The following is a 27,729-nucleotide window of genomic DNA, read 5'->3' as shown; positions in this document are numbered from 1 at the left end:
GAGGCAAGACCCTCCACCAGCAAAAAGATTACGACTCGCTGAAGGCTCAGATGATGGTTAGCATTTTTTAGCAATAAAGTATTTTTTAATTAAGGTATGTACATTGTTTTTTTAGACATAATGCTATTGCACACTTAATAGACTACAGTATAGTGTAAACATAACTTTTATATGCACTGGGAAACCAAAAAATTCGTGTGACTCGCTTTATTGCAGTGGTCTGGAACTGAACCCACAATATCTCCGAGGTATGCCTGTACTCAGTTCTCTGTTGCGGTCACTCCAGCTCCTGCTAGAGGACCTGCTGCAGTGGTTGCTGTCCTCTGTTCCACTTCTCCCTTTCTCTTCTTTGCTGCCACTGCCCCCTTCTCTGCTTGGGGGACGTTGGATGATCCTGTGCCATGTGTCTCTGTGCCAGGTGACTTTAGCAGCATCCTCTCCATCCTCTACTGCCAATTTTTGACAGCAGGTCCGGAGTTCACTCAGAACCATTTTCATGCAGCCCGCTACCTCTACGTCCATTTGCCTGTGCAACAGGAGGTTCCTGGCCTTCCACAGGGTGCTCCTGATGCAGGATACAAACTGGCTGAAGCAGGGTGACGGGACCCAATAGAGAAGTATTACATCAGCATAAAAATGATGCTTAGGCAGAGTGGGTATCATGGCTACTGTCCCTCTCTGAACAACCACTCTCAGGTACCTCACAAGCAGTTCATCACTATATTGGGGGTATGTATATCCCACTTTGTGCAGCACTTATCAGCGCTATGGGCTCACTTCTGTGCACCCTGTGCAATCATATTGACAGTGAAGGTTGCACACAGAAATCAGCTTTGTGAAGAACAACAGTAAAAGACTCCAGCCCTCACCTGTCTTTAAGCAGATCCACCGTCCAAGGACTGCTTTGTTCACCCCTTCTGAATCACAAACCCTGGTGGGTGCAGCGAATGTAAAATTCCATTTAGAAGGAGAGCTGCTTGGGTGAGTACAGGGTGGTGGCACTAGAATAAAGTGCCACCTGGCTCTTTCAAAAGGTTTCTTTTGTCTTTCAGGGGAAAAAATGATCAAGCCAACCAATAAAACCCATTCCAGCTCACTTTGTCCTTGCTTTCCTCACGTACAGATCTCATGGTTTAAGTGTTATCAGCTGTTCACACTTATTCCTTCACTCCTGAGCCTGAATCTTACCACATACACAGGGCCCAGGAAAGCAGACTTTGGTCAGGCAAAGCCCCTGTGGGAGCCAAGGGAAGTTTTACATGAATGAGATCACATTACTGCCCTGGCCTCCAGTGTCTATAGCAGCAGCTGCAACTAAGAAAACCCATAGAAGAGGGACAGTAAAAGCAATACAACCCTCCTAGAAAGGGGCAGTTTGTTTGACTCACTCACACAGTTTGGAGAGTGACAGCGTTAATGAACTTTGGCTTGCTTCAGATCCATTGTTATCCCTTCAGTTCAACTCAGAAGTAAGCCGGTTTGTGCTGTCCTTTTTCAGGCTTATAAAAAAGGACTTCACAATACCCAGCCCAGCTGCTAGTGAGGTGGAGCCCAGGGTTTCCTGCCCCCGCCTGCCTGAAAGATGAGTTGGAGCATAGAAGGGATGGGAGGGGTCACCAAATTCCAGAGTTATTTTTCCCATTTGAAAGCTTGTGCAGATTCATTTTTTCCAGGCCATAGCACCACTGCTGGCCAGCTGAGCTGCCAACATTCCCCAGAGGAGGGAGTAACTTGTGGAGGTTACCGAAGGAGCTTGAAAGGACAACTGTACAGCCACAGCTAGTCTGTAACCAGGGCCCAAGAAACCAGTCATAGTGGATTTTTATTTGTAGAATGAGAAAAGCAGTGGAATTAAATTCAAAGAGGCCAGTCTCTCACAGTCTCCCATGAGGCTAGCACGAGGTATTCTGCTGTACTAGGCAGTTCCTTTGGAAAGCTGCCCTGGCATAACAGCTGGCTTGAGCCAGGCTGCTGCAGTAACTCCTTGCCATTGCTGTTGGTGCGGAGAGGGGTAGGCCTGGCTAGATTACTGTCCCTCCTTGATAAGGGTAAGCTGCCTGAGCTGCCCTGCTCATGCAACGTGCAGATTCCCAGCTGCATTACTGATTCCTCTGAACACTGTGGGAGCGATGTCATTGAAGGCATTGAGCTCCCTACACACAAAGGACACTTTTACATGTTAGGGGGTTTAGTCCTTAGGGTTGCATTCTATGCCCCCTATATTGAAATGGTGGATTTTTACCTGAAACCCACCATTTCAATTTAAGGGTTTCCGTCACTGTTATGGCAAGGGGCCTGAACTTTTTTTTTTTTTGGCAGAGCATCCCTGCAGCCAGAGGGTGAGCTGTTGGTAGGCCGAGTGGCCCCTGAGCTGCAGGAGGTCCTGGTCCTCCCCTCTGCAATGGCAGTGCCCGCTGGGGCTGCCTGGGCAAGCTGCTAGCAGGCTGGGTGCTGCCCCAGCTCGGAGGCAGCACCCAGCCCAATCAAACCGTTCCCTGACCCCGAGCTGGGACAGCACCTGGCTTGCTCACAGGCAGCCCAGGTGCCTGCTGAAGGCAGAAGCAGTGAGGGGCCCAATCCCTTTTTTTTTGGTGGAGCCTGCCCGTCTCTCCTGCAGCTGGTACCAAGCTGACTAATAGCTGCAACACATCATGGCAAACTAAATTCATTTCATCAGGTTCCTGTCTCTGTTGTAGCCAAATCCAGTGAAAGTTCAAAGGGAAGTGTGAGCTCTTATATACTGAGAAATTACAGAGACCCCCATGGGATCAGCTCAACCAACTTGCTCCCTCCAGAGGGAATCTGTGTAGAGGCAACTCTTGAGAACCCTAAGGTGGAGGGGCACAATATTTAGAAGATAGCCCTGTACACCTCTCACAGGAAGAAGCCTGCCTCAAAAAAACCCCAAACATTCCCTGCAAACAGCCTTTTTTCTTTTTGATGTGTTTAAATGCCAAATGTACACAGGGACAGATTAATGCATAGGCAAACTAGGTATATGCCTAGCCCCCTAAACTGTGCCTGGTCCTTCTCTCCACAGTGGTGGTGTAAACGGCCCCATCCACCTTCCTTCCTTATAGGGGAGGGGGATCTTGACCAGCCTAGGGCCTAGTTTGTTTGCCTAGGGCCCACTAAAGGGTTAATCCAGCCCTGACTGCACAGGCTGTTCTTCAGTTGTGTTCAGTTGTCATATCACACAGAGACATGTAAAAATCTTCCATACCAATCCCCCAGCCCCAGGTATTTACATTTGTTATGCTGAAGGAACCAAAGGGAAAGCGAATTAAACCTATAACGGCAATGCCAAGATAACAGGTCTTACTGAATGTAACAAAGTTGTATGCACCCATTTTAAGAAGCCCTTGCATTGACTCCATGGCTACTACTTAACTGCACCCTACAGCTACTGGGAAGTGCACAGCACCAGCAGGAACAGAACACAGATCCTCCTAATCCAAAATTACAGGCTCTTCCTGCTGCTGCATTAGCCCGTACCAGGATAGGGCCTAGAACACACCATTGAGCAAGCCTATTTCCAAAGAGAAGAGGTCAACAACACACAATAGCCACGACTTTACATTGGGTAGTGAAGGAAAAATAATAAATAATTCAAATGGAGAATCAATAATTAGATGGCAGACCAAATCTGGGCTCTAGCAGGCAGGCACACACTAATTTTTCTGTAATATCCTGCTGTCCCCCCTTACATTTCTTCACCTCTTTGACCTTTTCTATCATGGTCTGAGAACAGCTATTCTCTTTGCCCTGGATCATGCACTATTGGATCCTTAGATGTTTAAAGTGTGCAGGCTGATGGCTAAAAATGAAATATGCTAACAGAACAGAATATGGAAAGTATGACAACCACAGGAAAACCAGTCAACAATGCCCAAAAATAGAAAGTCATCACAGAGAAAAAAGGTACAAAAGAAGGAATTTCAGAGCAGCAAAGGGTCCCCAAGAGGGGAACCCAAGGCCACTATGGACAAAGGGCATACCACCAGCCCACCTCACACATCCTACCAGGGAGGGTGGGCCTCTGCCTCCAACCTCCAGGCTACTGACATCTGCAAGAATAGTGTGGAGAGCCTAAAAGGGAAAGTGTTAACAACCTGTTAAGACAGAAGGGTGTTTATGAAAACTCAGTGTAGCTGTGTAAACAAAGAGTCAGTGCTGAGAAGTCAGAGTAAAAATAATGGGTCTTATCAGGGGTGCCTACTGTTTTTTTTTTTGTTTTGCAGATATGTGGTTTTGAAGTTCTTTTTAGGACTGAAAGGTTTCCCAAAAGATTGTGTGTGGTTTGTGTAGCTTTGCTGTCAGAGACAGAGACACAGCTTTGTTGGACTGGCTTGCTGAAAAAGCAAAGCCAGAAGGGGCCATGAACAAGCACAGGTTGTGAAGCCTGCAGCCCAGGAAGGATACGGTTAAAGCAGTGCCATCAGAGTTAAAAGATCTGTCAAGGGCAAGAAAGGCTGGGAGCTAAGGGAAACCTACAGGGTGAATGTTAAAATCCAGAGAAAGTGTGAAAACTTCAAAAATATGCTTAAAAGTAAAAACACCTATGAAAGGGCTTTAAAAAAACGAACACACAAAGTCCAAAAAGAAGCTGAAAGATGGAGCCAAAAAGCAGAGCCCAGCCAAAGGTCATAAAAGCATAAAAAGCCAGGAACTCACAGTTTGAAAGGTGTGTAAAGCAGAGTCAGTAATTTGTAGCTCAGATGGGGCCAGAAAAGAATAAAACCAGAAGGGTCCAAAGGCTTAAAGTGAGGCTGAAAAAAGAGAGAGAAATCTGATGAAAGGTCTAACAGCCCAAAGGGGGCTGAGTACCAGTGGGGTTAGAGAGCCAGAGGTCTTCAGCCCAGAAAAGGCAAGCGTTAGCAGGGTCAGGGGCCAAGGTCTCACTGGCCCAGAAGTGGGGCCAGGATCCAAAAAGCTGTTGAAGTCCAGAGAACATAGCTATCCTACACTGAGCCCTAAAAGACCAAAGGGTCTGGCAATCTAGAGGCGGGGCCCTAAAAAGTCAAAAGGTTAAAAAAGCCCACTGCTAAAACTGCCAAAGCTGGAAGCCTAAAATCTCAACTAGCCAGAGGAGGGGCCAAAGAGCCCCAAAATAAAAGACTGTGCCCATAAAGGGTAAAAATAACCAGGGCAGAAGAGCCTAAAAATTGGTCCTGGGTAAGACCTAAAAACTACAGCCTCTTGGGACTGGTTAATGTGGTAAAACTACTTGTGGTGGGGTAGTCCCCACAAAATGCCACATGTTGCCACCCCAGGAAAAGGCAAGTATAGGGTGCCTAAAAACCCTAGCTCCCACTGCCTTATGGGTTACCCATTGATGGAAAAAGATTAGGGGAAGCATACCCCAACAAAAAACCCTTGCTGAAGGCCAAGAAAAAAAGATGCATGGCAGGGGGCTTGGAGCACTTGTCACTTTGAGAAAAAAAACCTGCTAAAAAAGCAGCCTCTGCAAGAAGCTATGAAAGAAATCTCTGAATAAGCTCCAGCATGGCAAGGGCCAGGGCAAAGCCAGCCACAGTGACAAAAGTGATTCCATGACCTGAACTAACCTAAAGGGGGCTAAGCCTCTCCCTGTTCAGTTTTATGTTTTGCAAAATGTGAACCACTGCTGAAGCATCAAAAAGTTTGCTTGGTACAAAAAAGTATGCACAGTAATTGTGTTTTGCTGTGTTTGTAAAATGCTATTGATGTAAGTGGTTGTAATATTAACTACTTCATAAGCTAAAAATATCTGCAAAGTGGCTACAGAAAATTGTGCATCATGTAAAGTATTGTCTCTAAGGCCTCAAAAAATTCAGCCATGCCAAAGATCAAAAAGGCTGAATTAACCGTCCTTTTGTTGATTTTCTTTAGTTTCTTTTGCTTTTCTTGTGCTAGATATGTAAGCTTTAAGCTTTACGATTTTTATAGTAGGAATAGTAATGTAAGCAGGTTAATTAATTCTCAGAATTTGTGCAAAGCTCTAAAACAAGTAAAATGGTGGGAGCCCGATGAAAACCAGGCATGCTGTTTGTACAGAAAGGGCCTTAACCCTTGGCAGTTCTCCAGCCTTTTTCAGGATGAAAGGGTACTGGTAGTGCTACAATGGCACCATCATGAGCAGTCTGTTTAGAATAACAAAAAAAGTATTGTCCATTGCACAGGAGGGATAAAATTGCCAGAAACATGTCTGGTTCCAAAATTCTGGCCATGGGATGTCTCTCTGGTCTAAACAGCCATCTTAACAATCATAAAGAATCTGATTGCTAAGTGAAATGCTACCTGAAATGCGGAGTAAAAGGTTTAATAGGCATCTTGGGCCATACATTCCCCAGTCCCAGTATGGAAGGCCTGCCTAAATGTAATTGGCTAAAACTCAGTTGCCAGGTTAGGAAATGCTGAGGCCAAAAACTGAGTCAAAGAGGGTATGGAAAATATTCAATCAATGGTTAAGGGTTCATCACAACATCCAGCCTATTGGAGTCCCTAATCACAAATGCCATCATACTTTTCCTGGGATGACTGGTACAGGCCCTCCCCACAAATCTCATAAACATTCCAGGTAATTCCCTTAACTATGCTTCATATATTATGTGAAGGTGTAAGACCTTCAAGGAGGGGATTGATGGCTAAAAAATGGCATTTAAAGGTTTGATTTTGGGAATTGGCTTGTAGGTAAAGTAAATATGCATTAAACCAATGGTCCAGGGTGTAGCAGAGCACTAGGGCGCTGGCTACTAGTAGGGGCGATGAAGGATTAGCTGCCAGTCAGCAGGGCAAGGCAGCTGAAGGTTCCTTGGGCAACAGAGTGGGTCAGCTGACTGCCAGGGGCCAGGGCTTGGCTTTTATAAACAGAGAAGGCTGAGGCCAGTGTCAGTCCTCCTCTGGCAGTTGGAACAGCAGGAGGCTCTGCAGAGGAACAGAGCAGGGCAGTTACTATCTCGTAGCCTGAGAAGCAGGAGCTCTGCAGAGGGACAGGGCAGGGCAGTTACCATCTTGCAGCCTGAGAAGTAACAGCTCTACTATAGAGCTGAGCATTGCGTGACCGTGTGAGGGCCTGCAGAATGGCCTGGGAAGGAGAGGCCTCTGACAGGGAGGCCTGAAAGAGAGCCAGGGCGGCCTGGAGGGTTATAGCTGGTAGGCTCATTTGGGTTACAGCCGGGTTGGCGTGGAGTGGTGTTAGAGCCAGGAGGCTTAATTTATGTTAGCCAGTTGGCTCATGGTTGTGTTTGCTGTTATATAACCAGAGGACCGGGTGAAGCTGTAGGGGTGTGAGGAGGCCTCACAGGAGATCCCCAGTAGTCTGGGGAGGGGTTCCTGGGTGCCCTGTTTGGGCACCGAGCAGTACCGGGGAGGCACAGCTGGTTGGCACCGGTGGGATGCGGTGTCCTCATGGGAGCTCCCCAGTAGTCTGGGGGTTCCTGGGTGCCCTGTATGGGCACAGAGCAGTGCCTGGGAGGCACAGCTGTTTGGCACCGGTGTGGTACGGTGTGTGGGGGCTGAGACCCCAGCCCGAGGGCGGTATTCGGCCTAGTCGGGTGAAAGACCCCGAGAAGAGCCAGGGGGCCAGGCACGGCTACAGGTCACCTGAGCCCCGAGCGGGGTACAGAACCCAGAGAGGGCGATAGCGCAGAGAGCGCATGTATAGGCCCGCGTGTGGGTGAGTGTACGAGGCCGGAGTAGGGCAGGCACGCGGTTAGAGGTCCGAGGCAGGGCTGGAGCTTGCGGGTGAGAGCCTGAAGAGGGCGAGTACGCTAGCCGAACCCCGGAAGGGGAACGACCGGGCTTGTACAACGAGAGTGCGAGAGGTGCGGACATAGGCCCAGCGAGGGCGAGTGCGAGAGGCGCGGATATAGGCCCCAGCGAGGGTGCAGTGCAAGAAGCACATATTGGGACAGGCCCCAGAGAAGGGCGAGAGGCGTGGACATAGGCCCCAGAGAAGGGCGAGGGCGCGAGAAGCGCGATTAAAAGCCTGGAGTAGGGCGAGTGCGTGGGTGGAGGCCTGAGGCGGGCTGACGCGTGCAATAGAGCCCGAAGAAGGGCGAACACAGGAGTAGGCCCCAGAGAGGGGCGAGGGCTAGCGAACACAGGGGCACTAGAGCCAGGGGCGTCGGTCACGTGACAAGCCCAGGGGCGCCCGAGGAAGGGCGTGGGTTGTGTGACAAGCCCAAGGTGCCAGGCAAGGCATGAGTGACTAGACAATGTCCGGAACAGCTGTGAGGCTTGGGGCGTGCTAAAGGGGAGGTAGGAGGCACGCATAGCCCATAAGGCTGGGGTGCACCTGGGCACCCACAGAGGGTAGGAGCCCGGTCAATTATAACACCCAGGACTAGGAGACCAAAGGCAGCCTCCCATATTAAATTATATATCATCAAAGACGTGGCGGGCGAGAATCAGAGGGTGCTGGATCTCCTAATTTGGCACGGCAGGGGGTGCTAGCAGGATCATGGCCGCTCCTAGGGTCTGCCCCATGACACAGGCAACAGCAAGGGCTAATTTAATTTCTAAAAGCCTGTTTGTTACAGTTTTGTCAAGGCCCACTGTGTCTGATACAATCAAGCAGCAAGCAAACACACAGGCTGAGAAACTGAAGACATGTACCACACTGTTCCATAACATAAAATAAGGGGCTTTGCTACACTGACCAGGTCACAGTGCCCAACTGTAGAGCCCTTGGAATTTTCAGCTTTGGTAAATGAACTAAATTAGCAGAAACTGGAAAGAACCAAATTAGAATGTATGCAGGTAATGGGTTTGTAAGATAAAGAAATATGCTATCAGAATAGAATGTGGAAAGTATGACGACCACAGGAAAACCAATCAACGATAAAAAGTCATCACAGAGAAAGAAAGATACAAAAGAAGGTCTTTCAGAGCAGCGAAGGGTCCCCAAGATGGGAACCCAAGGCTACTATGGACAAAGGGCATAACACCAGCTTGTCTCCCCCACCCCACTGGGGAGGGTGGGCCTCAGCCTCCAACCTCCAGGCTGATGACATCTGACATTCAAAAAACCCTGGAACTGCTAAAGATAAAATTGTTTGCGTTATTCTTATCTAATATCACTGTGTATCAATAAATATGCCTATTATGGAATGACAAGGTTATGGTCATCTGAGGGTTTGGGTCTTCCTGGAACAAGGTATCTAGGTCATAAATCCAGTGCCAACACATGCAAAATAAGTTCCTCTTACAGCTGGAGTTGCTCTTGCTGGCTGAACAAGATCTGTTTGCCATTGTTCATATTAACCCACGCCCTCCCCTTTGTGCGGTCTAATCTACAAGCTCTAGCATTTCCTGCCAGACACATGGTTCCACTGTATCCTGCATTGAAGGCAGTTTCTTCATCAGAACTGCAAGCTGCTGCCAGTAGTAGATGAAATGCAAACTATTGCCAATGTAATATTGTTTTATTCTTGAGGGAAACTCAAACCATTCGTTACATATCTTTTGTCTGAATCAAGTTCTTGGGGCTAATTGCAACTCATTCTCCAGTGAAGAATGCTTTAATATTCTGTGCTGCACATTCTGCATTCACCATCTGTCTAGGTATTACAGGAGATGGACTGTCTTTCATGCCTTGCAACCCAATACCTGTATCCACTAAGGATCTATGCAGAACCATCTGATCAGATAAAACAGTGTTTTCTGGCAATACTGTAAAGGTTTATAAAATGTCTGATTATTGTTGTTAGGAGATAAGGTGTCCTTGAAAAAAATACAAAATATATTTTTAATATTTTACCGTATTTTTCCTTGAACTACAGCCTGCTCACTGGGAAGGGTGGGCCTCAGCCTCCAACCTCCAGGCTGATGACATCTGACATTCAAAAAAACCCGGGAACTGCTAAATATAAAATTGTTTGCATTATTCTTATCTACTATCACTGTGTATCAATAAATATGCCTATTATGGAATGAAAAGGTATGAACCTTCTGTAGTTTAAAATCTTTTGCTAATACGTTTACCATACACTGAGACCACATAAAGCACTCTAATGCTATGCAACAAAAGGTTCTGAAAGTTTCCTTTGTAACAAATTGGATGCAAGGCCCAAGGTTGACTTGCTTTGACTCAAACTGGGAGTATCATCAGATATCAAGTATGGCACCTGAGCCATTCCTCAAGGAGATTTACTGCTGGGTTCTGAGGTTCTCTCTCTATCTTGGCCCTGAGTGCTGTTAAGAGGTATAGAAAAGCTGACCCAATAAAGGAACAGACCCGCTATTTCATTGCACATTCTCCACACCTGTGCATACTCTATCAAATAGCAGGGCTCCCCACGTTGCTTGTTCTCCAGTAGCTGAGGCACCTGTAGGCCTCAATGGCTGAAGGAACCTTTTATTTCACAATCCCAGAGCTGCATGCCTGAGCCCAACTGATTACTCATCTTATTTATTTCTCTGTGGTCTTAGGCTCTGACCAGCCACTATGTGTGACTTAACTATCTGCCCTTTGGCTTTGAGATGTTTGTGTGTTCTTTCTGAATGTCTAGGGAATTGTTGGAGGCCACAGAGCCTCACAGCTAGGAAGATCATTGTACTTTGACCAGGATGATGAAATATGTGGGAAACCAAACGGATAGGAGGGAGGAGCTTGCGGTGGATCTGCTAAGACTGATTTGCATTAGCTTTCACAAGACAGAGGATCAGGGGCCTTCTGTGGTGCTCTGAAATACTAGCTCCCTGGGGCTGCCTGGGGATTGGGGACCCTGCACTGGGTTGGGCCGAAGTTCTCCAAGGTGGGAGCTCCGCAGTACCCCCATGCTGGGCTCCATGGGCAGGCACCCAGCCTGGAGGACTCCTTCTCCCTCTCTCCTGTGGCAGTGGTTGAAGCAATCAGCAGCTGGGAAGGAGGAGACGGGGGTGCCTGGGCTGGGGAAATCCCTCTGAGGCGGAAGCTCCCCCAAGGTGGGCCAGCACCTGAACAGAGGGCTCCTTAACCCCCACGGAGGGACAGCAGGGGCTGAGGACACTTGGCTGGGCTGGCAATGGCCTGCAGGCTGGGAGATGTGTTCTAGCACCTGCTACTTACTGGCCTGGGTCAGTGCAGACCTCCCCCATCTTTCCCAATTGAAAACTGAAGGTCAGTTCAGTTGGTTACCGGTTTAACCTACGCAGCTTAGAGGAAGCTGCGTAAATTGAATTGATTCTGTGTTGCGCTTTTTGACTGTCTTTAGCCTTGAGGTTGGTTTGGGCCCATAAATCTGATTTGCTGAGAAGCACTGCAGTACTTGAACTATACTTGTAAAAGGCTGGACTTGTTTAAAGAATCCAGCAGAAGTGCAGAAAAATCATTTGTGTAGATGGGACGGATAGTGGGATGCGGTGACCTGCTGCTAGCTTGAAGAAGGGCACCAGGCAGCCTGGCTCATTTAACAGGGGATAGGAGTTTTAGGACACCTTTTACAAATACTTGTTCTGCACCACCCCATGGTGAATCTGGGTATGGCCACCACAAGTCAGAAACAAATACTCTTCAGTATGCAACACAGTTCCTCCTGGCAGCCTGTTCAGCAATCTTCCACAGCTTCTGAAAGTCTTTTGCAGTGAGCTGGGTTGCAAGTAGTAGGGGAGGCAGCAGCTACAGCTAAGCAGACAATAGAATGATGTGTAGCTCAGTATCAGGGTCCATGTACCAGTATTTGATTGCTACAAGGCAGTTGACCCCTCAAACACATGTATGGATTCATCTGCTGGCCTCAGAAAGTGCTAGGGGATCCCTTACTTCCCCTTGGACATTAGACTGTGGTATCATGTTTCCTTCAGGATATGCATTACTGGCATCATGAGTCAATCCTCCTCATCACGTCAGGCCACAGCTGGAGTATTGTGTCCAGTTCTGTGCGCCCCATTTCAAGAGGACAACATGGAGAGGGTCCAGAGGAGGGCCACCCGCATGATCCGGGGACAACAGGGCAGACCCTACAGTGAGAGACTGCAGGACCTGAACCTATTCAGCCTCCACAAGAGAAGGCTGAGGGGGGACCTGGTGACCGTCTATAGACTCACTAGGGGGGACCAGAAGGGTTTGGGGGAGACGCTGTTTCCCCTAGCGCCCGCTGGCATAACAAGGAGTAATGGGCACAAGTTGATGGAGAGGAGGTATAGATTGGACATCCGCAAAAACTACTTCACAGTTAGGGCGGCTAGGAGCTGGAACCAACTTCCAAGGGAAGTGGTGCTGGCCCCTACCCTGGGGGTCTTTAAGAAGAGGCTGGATGCCTACCTGGCTGGACTCATTTGAGTCCCGTTTCTCTTTTGGGGTTTTTCGTTGTTCTCCCGCCCTGGCGGGGGGTCGGGCTAGAAGATCTAGTAGGTCCCTTCCGACCCTTAATCTATGAATCTATGAATCACGAGGCAATGTTGGGTATTCCTCCAAGTGAGCACACATGCAACAGCTAGGGTCACAAGCTTATGCCACCTCAGACCATCAAGTAATTATGCCCTCCAAAGTCTTCCCTTCCTCCATGTCTCGCTCTGCCCCTCCCCTTTCCTTCTCTAGGCGTTCTTTACCCCTTATTTTCTCAGCGGCAAGAGCAGCAGGAATAGATAAAGGACCAAGAAACCGACTCATTGACTTTAATTACTGCACCATGTGTACTGTGCACAGTTATTTTTAGCTGCTATGTCACTGTAGCAACACGCTATGACAAGGGGGCATATTGCTACAGCAACATAGCTGTGGAGTCACGGAGTGTGACCGCCAGTGTTACCTCGCTGTAGCATTCCTATGGTGATGTATCACGTGTAGACCTGCCCACTGCTCACTAAGGGAGAGTCAGTAAATCCCTTCTCCAGTTTAGAAAGGCACCAGCTCCTCCTTCCACCTCCTTTGCTCAAACCTGTTCCTGAGGGGAGGAGCGCTGCCTGACTTCCCAGCTAGCCCTGGTGGCTCTTCTCCAGAAGGCAGACTAATGGGGAAGGCTGATAGCTCAAAGGGGCTTTCCCTCTGAGGGGGAGGGAAATTTGAGAAAGGACTGGAGCTTCTGACTGCCGGTCAGAGTGGCTCCAGCCTGGCCCAAAATGGTGTTATTAGCATTTAGCAAAGAAATCATGAGGTTTGGCAACACTGAGACAAATCCCTGTTACTTGAGTGAAGCAAGAGCAGGTCCGCTGAGGGCAGGCTTTGGGATGCAGCTTGCAGAGGGATAAGCTGCAACGTTCCAGGCGAATGAGAGGATAAAGACCTCCGCTGCTGAGCGCAGGGTGAAAGCAACACTGAAGCAAGCTGCAGAATGGGAAGCTTGCTAGTAGGGTGCAGGCTGCAAGGGCAGCAAGCCTGCTAGTGAGTAAAGGGAAATCCTTGTTGCCCATCAGGGAAGGAAAAGAGTATTGAGCCTGCTAATTAATAAAGAAGGGATCCCTTTAGGGAAGGGGCAGAGCCAGGCTGGGTATACTGTATAGGTAGAGCTCCAGGGTTACAGACTCACTCTGGTTCTGATCTTGAAGGGATAAAGAACCCGATGGTCTCACTGGCTGGAAGGAGGCATTGCAGAATGGAAGTGATCTGCTTCATTAGTTGAAACACATGCTGTTTCTTGTCCTATCTTGATGCTGTGGGATGCGGGGTGATAGTTCTCTTGGGGCTTTAGGGGCCTGGTTCTGAGACCCCCAGGCATTCCCGGGGAGAATGGGGCTCTCCAAGCCCAGAGAATGCCCGCCTGGTTTCCCCCACTAGCTCAGACACCTCTCAGGAGATCCCACGGTGGGTCTGGGTAAGTGGGGAAAATCTGGGTTTCCCTGCTTCCCTGGACCTGCCTCAGGGGCCTCTGGGGACCTGTTTGGTAAGAGAGGAAAAGTCAGGCTTTCCCCACTTGATTCTGTGTTACTGGAGATTCTGGGGTAGGGTCTGTGTAAGCAGGTCTGGGCATGGGGTGCTGGGGATTCCCAGGGTCCTGTGCTTCCCAAGATGGGACCTGCATAGGCTTTCCCACTTACGAAGATGCATCTCTGGAGATCTCGGGGCAGGTCTCTGTAAGCAGGAACCCCTGACTTCCCTGCTTATAGAGGGGTGCTCCAAGTTTCCTAGAGTGCCTTTCTGTAAGCAGGGAATGCCAGGCAGATGTTTTGGGTGCTTGAGTGACTCTCGAGCCCCCAGAGCAACATCAGGCTGCCCACACTTTCCTGTCACAGAGCTAATAGACAACCACTGCAACTACCTCTTTTTACACCTCTGTGGTGCAGCAAAGGGTAGGCACATCTGTTTTCTCACCACTTTTCTGGTGGCACAAATACAGTATCAGGCCATGTTTGTTTCTACCCAAATTGATATAAGTAGTTTGTTAAAGCTGTGAGGCATGGGCATAGCTGTAGGGGAGGAAGGAAGCAACAGTGGGTGATAATAAGGCACTGGACTTTTTTCTGCTACTAGGCTTAGAGGCTAGGCAGGCATACTGGTCAGGGTGCTAGCATGGGAGGCCCAAGGGGGATTGATAGTGACTGGATACATTGGGTACCTGGGAAGGCACTTTCCATCCAAGTTGTGGCCTTTGAGCCTTGGGAATTGAGGTAGGGCTGGTGGGGGAAACTCTAAAGAGCTAGTGGGCCCTGGAAATAGCGAGGCTAAAAGAGTGAGTTGCTGGGGCCATTTGGAAAGACTGCTATGCCTTGTTTCAGGAGCAGATGTGAAAGGTACGGCCAGATGAAGGCAGCCTGATTATGAGCAGAGCAGGGCAGAACAAGGCACCTAAGGCCAAACTCTAGTTCTCTGAGGACAGCCTCCCAAATGTATGTTAATTTGACATCAAGTTATGTCAGGGAAGAGGGTGAGGCAGTACACCAGCAAACTGGGGTGGGAGAATGGGCCTAGTGCGCCCACTAGGGGGTGCCACCACTGCTTTCCTAGGTGGATCCCATTACACCTTCCTTTTTCACTACAGCGTTGAAGATCAATGTTGAGTCTGGACTGAGTTCGTGGGGGAACTTTATCTTCAGCACAGCTGCTGGGACAAGCCAGCCACCCTTTCCCTGGCTAGTTATAATGGAGGAGAGTGAGAGGTAGCAGAGTGCCACTGATTTTGCACGTATCCCAAAGTAGCACCAGCTTATTGATAGCCATGGCATGTAGTTATGAAGCTACACGACTGGCACAAGGTTATGAATCTTTGCAGGCTCACATGACAGTGAAAATGACTCCCATGTTATCATTTCCTCCACTGAGAGTACCTGGGAGTTTGAGACTCCCTTGGTGTCCAGGTTGTTAAGTGCCACTATATATGATTTCTGGGGCTACTTATTCATTCATTTCTATTTCAAGGGAAGAGGGATGAGTGAGCTTCCAGGTAGGTCATCTCGAGGGTAAACTCAGCAGCTATCACTGGAGTTTGTTTCCATGACAACTCGCTCTTAGCACAATGGCTGCTGAAAAACCTCTCACCTCTAAAATGTATCTGATTTGATCATCCTTGTAGGGGAGTAATAAGTGGTTATCTTGTTCTCATTCTCTTTTCAGCCTGTAGGTGGTGCTTATGTATTACTTTATATGGTGATGTTATTTGCAGCTCAGGGTGGAAATGAATTAGGAGTGCAGACCTGAAGAGGCATTGCTAGAATCTGAAGTCCAAAATGGACTGCATGACCTAATTATAGTTTTTTAAAGTCCAATTGCAAATAGGAAGTACTGTGCAAAAAGAGTAGAAGATGAGTAATGTCAGCTAACATACATGAAGCATGGAGCCAGCTCTTCATCTGGCTCATCTGATAATGTGAACTTGGGCTCATGAAAGTTTATCATGAGAGAGCACAGTCTTATTTAGTTATTCTGTAAGGTGCATATTTTCTCTGCCTTCTTCACTTAGCAGCATCCAGTAATTGACTCACTAAAATGATGGTGCACACATCCCAGAGCACACAGCAGGAAACAGTGGGTTGAAAATATTTAGCTGTCATCTGCCTATATCACAACAATCTCCCACAACCAAAAATGTTTTGCCTCTAAGATAGGGGAACAAGGAAGATCCAAACATGGAGGCCAAGAGGGAGACGAGTTAATGGTGGGGAAAAATATTCTGAATTTTGACCAGAGAAAATGTGAACACCTGAAAATGTGAGGGTGTTTAGACCTAGGGTTTGGATTTTCATTCATTGTAGAGAAAGAAGGCATCTGCAAATTGAGATTCTGACCCCAGTCTCCCACCTCCTGGATGCTGGGGTATTGGGGTTCAATATTTAGCTTGTACCCATATCAAATTATGATATACAGTATCTGGCTTTTAGTGGTGTCCCCCTAATGGGATGTAGCAGTACGTGTTTCTCTAAACATTTGTGAATAAAAGCTATGCACTAACAGTGCTGGAAGTCCTGTAGCACTCTGTCCAATAGAGGGCAGTGATGTACACAGTCTAGCAGTAGGCACTAACCTGCATGATGCCAATGAGAAGTTGTAGACTAGAGTAATGAAAGTTATAGGAGGCAACATGGATTGGTCTTATTTTAAAAACGGAGGCAGATGGGTAATCAGCCCTCCAGGGCTCTGCCCCTGAATCTGTCACTGACTTTCACTTAGGCATGTCACTTGACTCTCAGCATTTAGAAACTTTCAGTTTTCTTTATAAATTACAACCCTGGTCTGGCAATTTCTTTAAATCAGCTACTGGAGCTTAAAAGTAGGCGCTGCAGTTCCTGTCATGTATTCTAAGCTGATGCTTGCACAGCTCCATCTCTGCAGAACACCTGCAGTTTTGTGGAGGCTAGTGGTGGAAGCAGAAGCTACATCTGCACCCTGCTGCCTCCTTTTCTCTCCCAAGCAGAGCTGTTTACAGCTCAGGGCTGTGTAAATCACAGAAATAACTTGCAAGTTCAGGCAGAAGGTGGAGGAAGGGAAAAGATATTTCTAATGAGAGGACCCCCCCCCAAGACAACGAGATGGTCACAGCTAATAGCATTATTTGCTGACAAGTGTTTGAAGGGAGTAGATGCTAAGGACAGAGCAGAGTGGTTTGGGCTGGTCCAAGAGGTATGAACAGGAAAAATGGGACGAAGGAAAAGTTATGCTGATGATCAGGATGTGTTTGTAACAGTGAATTCTGCTGGTTAAAGCTGAATAAAAATGAGAATTTCCAAAAAAAAATTCATATTAAAATCGTGTTGGAGTGATGTTGTAGCCACGATGGTCCAGAAAATATGAGAGTAGCAAGGATTTTTGTGGGTGATATTTTTTACTGGACTAGCTATATTTTTGGGACAGACTTCGACAAGCTGTCAAATGCAGTGCATTCTTCTTCAGGTCTGAGGAAAATAACAACACTGAAGCATTTGTTTTAATCTGAAAAGTTCAAATGTCTCCTCACAGTGAAACCGCAGAATAGGTGTCACAGATAAAAGGTTTTAAGTATCCATGAACTGAACGGTTTATTGTTCTTTATGTCCATTGGAAATGCTTCATTTTGAATCGGCAGACATGTACTGCATCAGCCTGTTGTGCTTTCAAGGTGATGCAGTTTGGATGCCTCGTGACCTTATTCTTCACTATGGTTGGAATTTCTTGCCACACTCTACATCTCACAATACACCATCCGTCAGAGGTATCCTGTAATGCATCATGTGTCTAGGTCAGAGATAAGGCTGCAGTGCACCATGAAAAATGCAGGTTGTTCAAAGACTTCAGGTTACAGTGCAGAGTGGGAGCTTGAGGCACCCAAATTGCACCTCTCAAAAGACATTGCAGGGAGTTGCTGATTAAAGTTGAACTGACTGAACAAAATAATTTGCATCTGTCACCAATTTCAATTTCACTGAAATATTTGAATTTTTTTTAAAAAAAATTTCTTGTGGCAAACCGGAAGTTTTAGTTTGTTTGGGGGGATAGAATTCACAGAAAAATGTTGATAGAAATTGTGCTTTCTGTCAGAAAACCATTGACAAAAATTAGTGACTGGAGCTAGTGTGGGAGATGGATTCCTGATTAAAGTGGAGGGGTGGTAAAACATTTTCCCATAAGTTGTTTAAAACAAGCCTAGAATATCAGTGTATTATGGAACTAAAGGAAAGAAAATTAAGATAATGTAAAGCTAGTGTAATTCTCTTAGGTCACGTCTTTACAGTTAATTTCCCATATCTGACCATGCTGCAGTGCTTTCTGTACAGGCTGCTTCCTGAACCAGAAGTAGTATAGTCACATCCATTCAGTACATGGGATAAGGGGCAGGGAGAGTGAATTTACGAAGGGTGGGTCTCATTGACCTTGTCAGTAGCCAGCTGATATGTCATGCAGATGCAGCCACTCTGCTTCTGGTTTAGCAGGCAGCCTGCCAGGAGAAGGGTGGTATGTCTGGAGTGCTGCTGGGCAAGGTACATTTAATGTAGACAAGGCCACAATCTATTCTCTCCTCATTGTAGGTTGTTTGGCCATTGGCTTACCTGCAAATTGGCTGTGCACAGCAGCACGGCCCTTGCACATGCCATGTGTTTATGGGTGTGAAACTGCTGAGTTTGAAAGCACAGCAGCTGCATCTCTGGCAGTTTAACTTTCAGAACCACTGCTCCCTCCCATGCCGCAGGTGAAACCATACATGTGGTGTATTGGGGTGCATCCCTGTGAGCAGGAATGTGCATTTCCCCAGGGACACACAGCAGCAGCACATATTTGTGCTGCTGCTAGTTGTCCCCAGGCACACCCCTGCATGTGTGATCTGGTGCGCAGCAATTGCCCCGGGTGGGGTGGGGTAGGGAAGCCTGGGGCCAGCACCTGGGCTGGCCCCAGGAGCCTTACCTGGGGCCCTGGGGGCCTCGTGGGGCTGCAGTGGAGGTTATATGGGCACGCAGGCCCTGGCCAGCAGCCTGCGTGGCTCTGGCTAGCCAGGCTCTTGTTTCAGGCAGTGTACATTGCAGCCACGTGTGCTGCTAAGCTGCTAATTAGCAGTGCGGCAAATGCTTGCATGCACGGCGCTTGTGGTTTGCAGCACCACAGATGGGTTTGTAGTGCCATAAACTGCATATGCACGCTCATGGGGATGAACCCAGTGAGGGCATTGCTGCTGGGAGGGGTGAGGTTTCACTCTAGACATTGGCCAGACACAACTGTAAACCACACTGAGCTCCAAGTACATGTTGGTCAAAACCCAGATTGGATTTTCTCATTGGCTTATCTTCTTTCTAAACATGAGCCTGACCTGTGATGGAAAGGAGAGCCCAATAGCCTTCTGAAAGCTCATCGCTGATCTGCAAGGTGGTAGCTTGGGTCTCCCTGAAGTTTTAATATATTTTCCAGACTCCTCAGATGTGTATAGGAACGCACATGTGTTTTAACAAGGGGCAGAGAACTCCCAGGCTTTTGTGCAAATAATAGAAGTAGTGGGAGCCAAAGTCACATTAAAGCAGGCTCCTTCTCTCCTCCAATCTTCCCTGTCCTTGTCTTGTGTACATATTTACATTTGTGTTGTGACACCACCTCCGAAGGTGCTGGACTGTGCAATGTGTTCACTCACTCCACCCTTGCTGGCCACTCACTCCCATTCACTCCCTCCTATTCATGAGGTTGGAGCTGTCCTGTCCTCACAGTGTCCCATGTTGAGGGCAGAGCACCATGGCGGGAGTCGCAGCTAAGTTGTCCAAAGAGAGAGCTGTGGCAGAGGGGCTTGGTTCCAATGGAAAACCAGTCAAGTATTTAAACCAGGATTACAAAGCCCTGAGGGACCAGTGTTTGCAGGCTGGCACTCTGTTTAAGGATGAAGAATTCCCAGCTTGTCCCTCTGCCCTGGGGCATAGAGAACTGGGACCATACTCCCCTAAAACACAGGGCATAATCTGGAAGCGACCCACGGTAAGAGTTTTTGTTATTACATGTTTTGCTAGAAATGCAATTCTAATCGGATGCAACTTGAACTATAATCTCCAAATTCAAACTGAATTTAAGTTGGAACTTTTTTATGGCCTAGGAAAAGCATAAATCCATTGCATCCTGTAATTTTCTTTCCAACTTTCCTCATCAACCTGGTTCTAATTAGAAGCAAAAGTAGTGAAGTGATAGTAAAAAAATTGTTGTTTAACTTCAAGCCTCCTCAGAAGTCAGAACCTGTAAGTGCTCAGCGAGAGTCTTTTCTTCTAAAGTTTCCAGCACCATTTTGCCTACGCATGAGGCTTTGGTACAGTTCAGAAGAGTATTTAAACTGCTGATATCTATCTTGTCTCCTGGGAGCTGCTTATCACCAGTGAAAGAGTCTGACTGGCATTATGTGCTTTCCAGTATTTCACTGGGAAAATTAGGCTCCTACTTTAATTTATGAAGTCGCCTTCTCCGCTTCCTCTACTATATAGAATAATTCAAAAAGCTGGTTGACATTTTATGAACAAAATTTATTTTAGGTGATAATTTGCCCTGTTGGTACAGGAAATTAAGTGGTTCTATTACAAAAATGAAAAAAATAGCTTTGTGTGTGAGTGTTTTGTTGTTGTTGTTTGTTGGGTTGGGTTTTTTTTAGTTTATTGTCTTTCCAGGCCCCTCCTCTCTCTCTCCCCTTCTCTACTACAACAAAATCAATAAATAAAGAGGTGGACTGGAAGATGAAAGCTGGAAACTAGGCCTGTGTGAAGTGGCTAGTATTTGCTTAGGATTTGGAATTGGCCGATTCAGGGGACAGTGATTCTATTCGGTAATTCAAATCACTGTCCCGAATCGATTTGGCCAAATCTGATTTGGAGATTCAGTTGCTGCCAAATCTCCAAATCACACAGACCCATCCCCTGCCCGCTCCCCCAGCCCTGGCAATGGCTGCCCTGCCTGCCCCAGCTCCGTGCTCTTTGGAAAAAAAAAAAAAGCCCCAACTCACCGGGTGCTGCCAGGCAGGGGGGGCGATCCCCTCTGCCCCCCACTGCCACATGCTGTGTGGGGGGCTCTGCATGACCCCTCTGACCCCCCCACTGTCCCAGCCCCCCCATGGCTGCCCCGCTTACACCAGCTCTGGCCCTTTAAGGAAAAAAACAAACAAAAAAACTCTGTACTCACCAGTTCCTGCCTGGTGGGGGGCAATCCCCACTGCCCACCACTGCCCCCCACCATGTGGGGGGCTCTCCCATGAGTCCTGAGGCTGCTGCAGGAGCTGGTGAGTTCAAAGGTTTTCTCTGTTTCTTTTTCTTAAAGGGCTGGGAGCTGGGGTGGGCAGGTTAGCCATGGGGGAGCTGGGGGAGCGGGGGGTCAGGGGGGCTCATGGCAGAGCCCCCCATGCAGTGTGGGGCAGTGGGGGGTAGCAGGGATTGCCCCCCTGCCTGGCAGCACTCGGTGAATAGGGGCTTTTTTTTAAAGCACCAGGAGCTGAGGTGGGCAGGGCAGCCATGGGGGGTGGGGCTGGGGGAGCAGGCAGAGGATGGGGCCTGGCAGGGGTGTCTCCATGGTCACCTCTTCCTCCCCCACCCCCTACTGACTAGCTCCGAGTCCGGGTCCAGTTCCCTGCTGCAGTGGGCAGGGACGGCCAAAGCTCTCCGAATCTTTACTGGAAACTCCCTCGCTCCCATAAACCTTCCCTGGTACAAAAATGGGTGATGGGGAGAAGTTTCAAAACCAAAAATTAGCAAAGATTCAATTACAATAACATTTGAATCATGTATAACAAAGTGGATTTTAAAATTGCTCCCACACACTTCTTATCTGACACTTGGACTCTTGACTGCTGAGTACTGTGTGGAAATACATATTGCCTTTGTTAACTCTGGGAAAGCAATGCTGGTTAGAAAACCTTTTAACTCATATGTTTTTGCTAACATGCTGTTAACCATCACTAGTCATGAAAAATATGCAATGTTAAATGCATCCCACCTGGGACTGCGCACCTCCATTTTGCAAACAGTGATTGACCAAAATGTGTCCAACGCAAGCTTCTTTATTGTGCTTTGTCATTATGTTTATACAGAACTGATTGTATACAAGACATACAGTCCTTAGATGGGCACTTGGCTATATATGGACACTTGGAAATGATTCAAAAGTGACAGGTGTTTAAATGAGTCATGAGCCAGATGCTTCCTACCAGGTGCTGCCGTTGCAGCAATCTTCTGCGTGTGTGTCTGTGTCTGTGTGTGGGCGGGGGGGTATGGGGTGGGAGGAGAGCTAAGGAGAAGGCTGATCAGTGTGCTAGGTTTCATCCTATATCTAATTCACCACAATAGCAGGATTCCATGGCATAGTTGAACAATGGGTCAACATCAGACACAGGCAAACCGAGCCACAGCTCAGGAATCTCATACAAGCTCATCTTTGCTCCTCTCCAGGGCTAAGTATAGACAGCCAAAAAGCCCAAGGCTGAAATGATTCAGTCTTTGCAGGTTAGTCTAAGCTGCAAAAATTAAATCAAAACAGAAATGAACAGACATTCACTTGTGATTCAAGAAATGCAGCCACATGCCTGCAGTAGCTCAAGCCAGAAGCTGGAGGGGGGCACTAGAGCACAGCTCTCTGGCATTTAGCCAGCATGGGCTGTGTGTTCGCTTCCTCTCTCTGCTGCCCCCAAGGCCTCTAGGATTTGGAGTCCAAAATCATGGCAGCAGGAGTCTGCAGGTTGCTCATCACTTCCTCTTCCTGCTTCCAGGTATCTCTGGGATTTGTAGTCCACAGTTGCAGCCAGCAGTAAGTTTGAGCAGGGAAAGCTGTTTTAACACCCCCTGGTCCCAGACCCCAGCCAGGGTTTGCCAGGGGGGCAGCGCTTCCCACAGACTGGGCTGCATCCCAGCTGTGCTTGCCTGCTGCGCCCGCCCCCCCCGTCACTGCTAGGGAGCAGAGGGGTGGGGCTAGCCCTGCTCTCTGGAGCAGACAGCCCAGCCCAGCCCAGGGTTGCAAAACATTCTGGGGGACAGTGATTGAACTTAAACCAAGAAGGGGCCTGGGAGAGAAGTTTCATAAATCAGTTTGACCCAAATCAGTTAAGTCTGATACTACATTCAGCCAGGTTTATCTTAAACCAGTTTCAGCCATTTTGAAACTGGTTTATGTGCACCGAGTTTCTGTTCTGTTACAGGTTTAAATCGGGTTCTGATCACTTAAGCTGGTTTATGTGTAACTTCTGTCCCTAGCCCCGGTATCTATTGGATAATAGTGTCCAGGTATTCTTAGGAAAGTACTTAAGCTTTACTCTTAAAAACAACCCACCTACACACACAGACTTCTGTTTTCTGTCTGCTGCTTCATCTTGTTTACAAACTTGTGCCAAGTGCTTGAAGCAAATGAAGGCTCATCCCCAGAGACAGTATGGACTGGATAATGTAGGGCATTAACTATAACTCAGTGACTGTTCAGAGTTGGAGTGGAAGAAATAGTCATCACTTGAACTACCTGCCCGGTCTCCAGCACTACATTCTAGGAAAGGGGAAGAATTACAAACCCTAATAGAAATGTTTCACTGTTTTCCTTTCAGTACAATGAAGAGAAGCTTTAGGGATTTCAGACATTCCCCTATAGTGGCAATACCCTTAACACAGCAGTGATGACATGCTGCTAGTACATGAGAAGCAAGATCTGGAACCTACATTCAATGCAAAGTAAAACTCATCAGCCTATTTTCACGGTCTGGGCTGCGTGAACTGCAGGGTAATGAACAGACATAAACCTTGACATTTTTTCTCAATATTAATAATCTGAGGTGATTTTGTAAGACAGATAAACATTGGAAAAATGTTCCTTAACTTCAACTTGTAAATCTATTGTAAAAGTGGTTAAAGTTCTTCTTTTTCTGGACTTCACTGAAATGATGAATGAAACAAACTGCAGTCTTTATCGCACAGTCATGGATAACATGCTCTTTAAAAAAATTTTTTTCAGGAGTTATGCACCAACCCTAAGTTTATAGTTGGAGGAGCTACTCGGACAGACATTTGCCAAGGAGGACTGGGTGAGTAGAGCATTCAATGGAATTTTGCTCATTTTGGAGTAAGGAAAATACCTTTATTACTTGAAAAGCCACTAACTTGCTAACGGGCTGTTCTACGTAGAGCAGGGGTTGGCAAAATACGGCCCGCAGGCTGCATCCAGCCCATGAGGCATTCTATGCATCCCATGGGGCCCCTAAAAGATTTAGAAAATTAATATCTATCTGTCCTTGATTCCTGTCAAAAATGACAGGATCCAGGGCAGTAGGACCCAAGGGAAGCCTGGTGGCTCCCACAACAGCAGGCCTGCCCGGCCCTGGCCCCCCAGCCGGAAGCCCCAGCAGGGGCTTCTGGCCTAGGACCATGTGGCTGCACTGCGCTGGAAACTCAGGTAAGGGTGGGGGCGTGGGGCCAGCAGTTGTGGCCTCCCCCTGCTTGCCACACTGAGCAGTGTTTGCTGCTGCTGTCCAGCTGGAGCTTGCGTGCTGGGCAGCTCAGAGTCAGCACTGGCAAACAGTGCCCGGCGTGGCAAGCGGGGGGGTCACAGCTGCTGCCGCCGCGGTACAGCCCCAACGGGCGAGCCTGGAGCTGGCGTGGGATCCAGGCTGGCTGTGGGGGCAGGTTACAAGCTGGTGCTTTCTGCGCTTGCTCAGGACAGCCCTGCACAGGCTGTGAGTGGCTGTTGCAGGGAGTGCCAGCCATGGGGTGAGGGAGGGACTGCTTTTCCCCGTGCTTAGCACCAGTTTGTTCCCTACTGGTGAGCAGGGGGTTGGGGCTGCATGCTGCCCCCCTGGTCTGTACTGTGGGGCACTGGGAGTGAGCAGGTGCATGGGGCCCACACTAGTGTCCTGGGCTGAGAGCAGGGTGGCAGGAGTACAGGGTCCTGGCTGGCAGGGGCTCTATGGAGCCAGGCCAGCTCCCCCCTCTCCCTGCTGGTACAGCCCAACTCGGCTCCACAGACCCCTGTCATAATGTGCTCCGCTCTGGGTCCCACCAGTGCTGGCCCTGGGACATTGGAACATTGGTCCCAAGATGGTGACCAGGGGGCGGGGCACCTGTCAAGGGGTGGGGCTACCCATGCGGCCCTCGACAGCCTGCCAAAACTGGGTAAGCAGCCCTCCGCCTGAAATAATTGTCCGCCCCTGACATAGAGGTTAATAGAGGTTAATAGCCTATTCCTGCTAGAGCTAGTGGAGTTACTCAAAAGACAATCAGTGTTGAGGATCCCTGGTTTGAATCTTGCTGTTGCACATGGCTAGTAGTCCAAATGCCTACTTCTCACTTATTTCTATACAGGGAACCCCTGCTTAGCACTCTTAATTGGTTCCTGAAAAACCAAGTGTTAAGCAAAATGAGCATTAAGCGAAGCTGAAAGTATTTGATAACCCAAGATGGCAACCGCAAGTGTGATAACGAAACTCGCTGAGTGCTAAGTGAAATCTGGTATCAATTTAAAATGAGCATTATAGTGAAATTAGTGCTAAGCAAAACAGCTTTAAGTGGGGGCTGCCTGTACCCTGATCTAGTGATGTGGACTCTGGGGTGAGTGGCTAGAAGCCCAGAGGTCAAACGTTTGAGGCCATAGCAGAAGCGCTCATGGCGCGGCCCTGTCAGATTCCAGCGAATCTGCAGATTCTGTTAAATACCTTGTCACACAAAAAGGAAAGGAAGGCTTATTTCTATTTACCTAAGGAAGCTTGAAAGTTCAGATGCTTTTAAGTGATCTAAAAAGGTCAGAATCTTTTATCACAAGGAAAAACATATTTGAAAGTTTATGTTTTTAACCCTGTCATAACTTAAAATAACTGAAGATTTTATTGAGACTGAAGATAATTGGTTTTATTCCAAATCTCCAAACAGTTTCACCTGAGGGAAGGCACCAGACATGGAGAATTTTATCTCAGAAGCTAAACATTTCAGAGTATGTGAAAACATAGGTTTAAAATGGGAGTAGTAAAATAACCTTTTCTATGCTGGCTGGGGATATTGTGCGCCAGTAGATAAGCAGGACAGGCCACCTACCTGGTCATGGGCATCAGTTAGAAATGCTTATCACCTTCAAAATTAATGAAGCCTGTTACCTTAGTAAGATCATGACTAATAAGTAAATTGTTCCAAGTCTTTCATGTTTAACAAGTATACAACATTCAGTGCAGAGGAGTGAGCAAATATTAGAGGGAAAAAGGAAATATTAGAGGAGAAAAGACTGTATGCTGGGCACACTGTGTAAATACAGCAAAGCAAATATATCTAGCTCTTTCAATCAGTGCTGCGCCTGAATTCACGTTTGAAAGACATTGTGTTGTCCGCTCCCAGATACTCACCACAGCAAAAATTACTCATCTTTGTTACCTGTTTTTCAAATGCTTACAGCTATGCAAATAGAGTGCTTTTACATAGAAGTCCTACAAAGACTTTAACTTTATTTTTAATTCCTTATTCTCATAACTATCACATATCACTTTTTGTCTCTCCTACCCAACTGATAAAATCCACCTTTGGAAGACAACAGCTGTAACAAGAGAAGGAAGACTGGCTTCTCTTGCCAACACACAGAGTCTAAAATTCAGAGATCCTTGTAGTAAGAATTTTTAATAGATGAATTTTATTGCATCTAACCAACCTCCCCTCCATGATACTAAGTATAGTGCTCCTGGCCATACCTCTGGCCATGGACAAGTGGTGCCACCTTAGTCAGGGGGGACATTTGCCCCACCCCCGTGACCAGTCAGTGAGCGGGGAGGGTGTCCCCCTGTGGCCAATCACTTTGGCTGGGAAACGGCCATGGTGCTCCTGTTCCCTGGCTGGCGCTCACAGGATGGACACCGGCACTCTCACTTGCCTCTTCTGCCTGTCGCCTGAGCGGGGAGTGTGACTTGTCAAGGGGTGCATGTGCATCCCCATGCACCCCCTACACATCACCACTGCCTCTAGCACATCAATTGTGCAAATACGATTCAAAGCAGTCTTGCAAGTGATTGACAATAAATGATACTGGTGTAAGCACAGCTCCATTAAAGCAATTGCTAGAAAATCCTTTGGCATGTGTATATTCCTGCTTCCAAAAATAAGATGTGCAATCATGTACTTGCTTGAGGTTATTTAGTCACTAGAGCAGTGCTTTGGTAATCATTTACTGCCTTTCCAGAAACTTGTTCTAGTAAAAAGAGGAAGAGCTACATTTCTTGTCAACACCAGAATGAAGGAAGTTTCTCTAATGAATGTAATTTATTTTTTTTATGTGGCCCAAATAAAAGCTGTTTTCCATGACAAGTTACAAGTTAAGGAACCGAGGAGTATTTCCAGCCTTGTGTCTAGTTTAGCCTACAAAAGTAGCAAACACATCCTTTTAGTTATGCTCATAAGTAAAGTGCAGCCTCCCTGGGAGTGTCCATATGAGAAGGAACATGCACTTTGCGGTGCCTCAGAAGTTTTTAAGGCACTGCAAAATGCACATGGTGTGCGTCAAAAGGTTCTCTGTGCTGCATATTTGCAGTGTGGAGCCAAAATTAGATACCAGGAAATCCTGATATCTAAAAAAATGAGTCAAAAAAGTGGGGCAGCACCTGTGGTTGCAGTGTGCACCACCTAAAACCAGAGCCTAGCTGGCCAGAGCCATGCTCTGGCTGCCAGCCAGGCTCCACATACCCTTGAATCATTGGTGTTGCAGCCCCAGGAGGCCCCCAGGATCCCATGTAAGGCTGCTGGGGCCAACCCAGGTGCTAGCCCCAGCCTCCCCTATCCCACCTGGGGCAATCTGCTGTGTGCCAGAGCACATGTGCAGGGATGTTTCCTGGGGACAAGTAGCAGTAGCACACTGCTGTAGCACTGCTGTTTGTCCCCAGGGAAATGCATGTATGCACTTATGGGGAGGCAGCCCCTGAGAACAGATTGAGTGCTTCACATCCTTCTTTAACTGTTTCATTTCTGTCACTGCCC

At 47.7% G+C, this 27,729-nt stretch overlaps 1 protein-coding gene across 1 annotated transcript in view; it reads left to right on the top strand.

The window, feature by feature from the left end:
- Positions 1–19,459: 19,459 nt before the first annotated feature.
- The window catches only part of CAPN8 (calpain 8), a 55,963-nt gene continuing 47,693 nt past the window's right edge, over positions 19,460–27,729 (top strand). Inside the window, exons 1-2 of the mRNA XM_019516506.1 lie at positions 19,460–19,759; positions 23,744–23,813. Coding sequence (XP_019372051.1) covers positions 19,523–19,759; positions 23,744–23,813 — 307 coding nt within the window. The 5' untranslated portion in view covers positions 19,460–19,522. The remainder of the gene's footprint in view (positions 19,760–23,743; positions 23,814–27,729) is intronic.

The sequence above is a fragment of the Gavialis gangeticus genome, unplaced genomic scaffold, assembly GCF_001723915.1.
Source record: "Gavialis gangeticus isolate Ggan-Ray unplaced genomic scaffold, GavGan_comp1, whole genome shotgun sequence".
In the NCBI taxonomy this organism is placed as follows: Eukaryota; Metazoa; Chordata; order Crocodylia; family Gavialidae; genus Gavialis; species Gavialis gangeticus.
The sequence above is the reverse complement of the archived record's forward strand: the minus strand, read 5'-3'. Positions and strand labels throughout refer to the sequence as shown.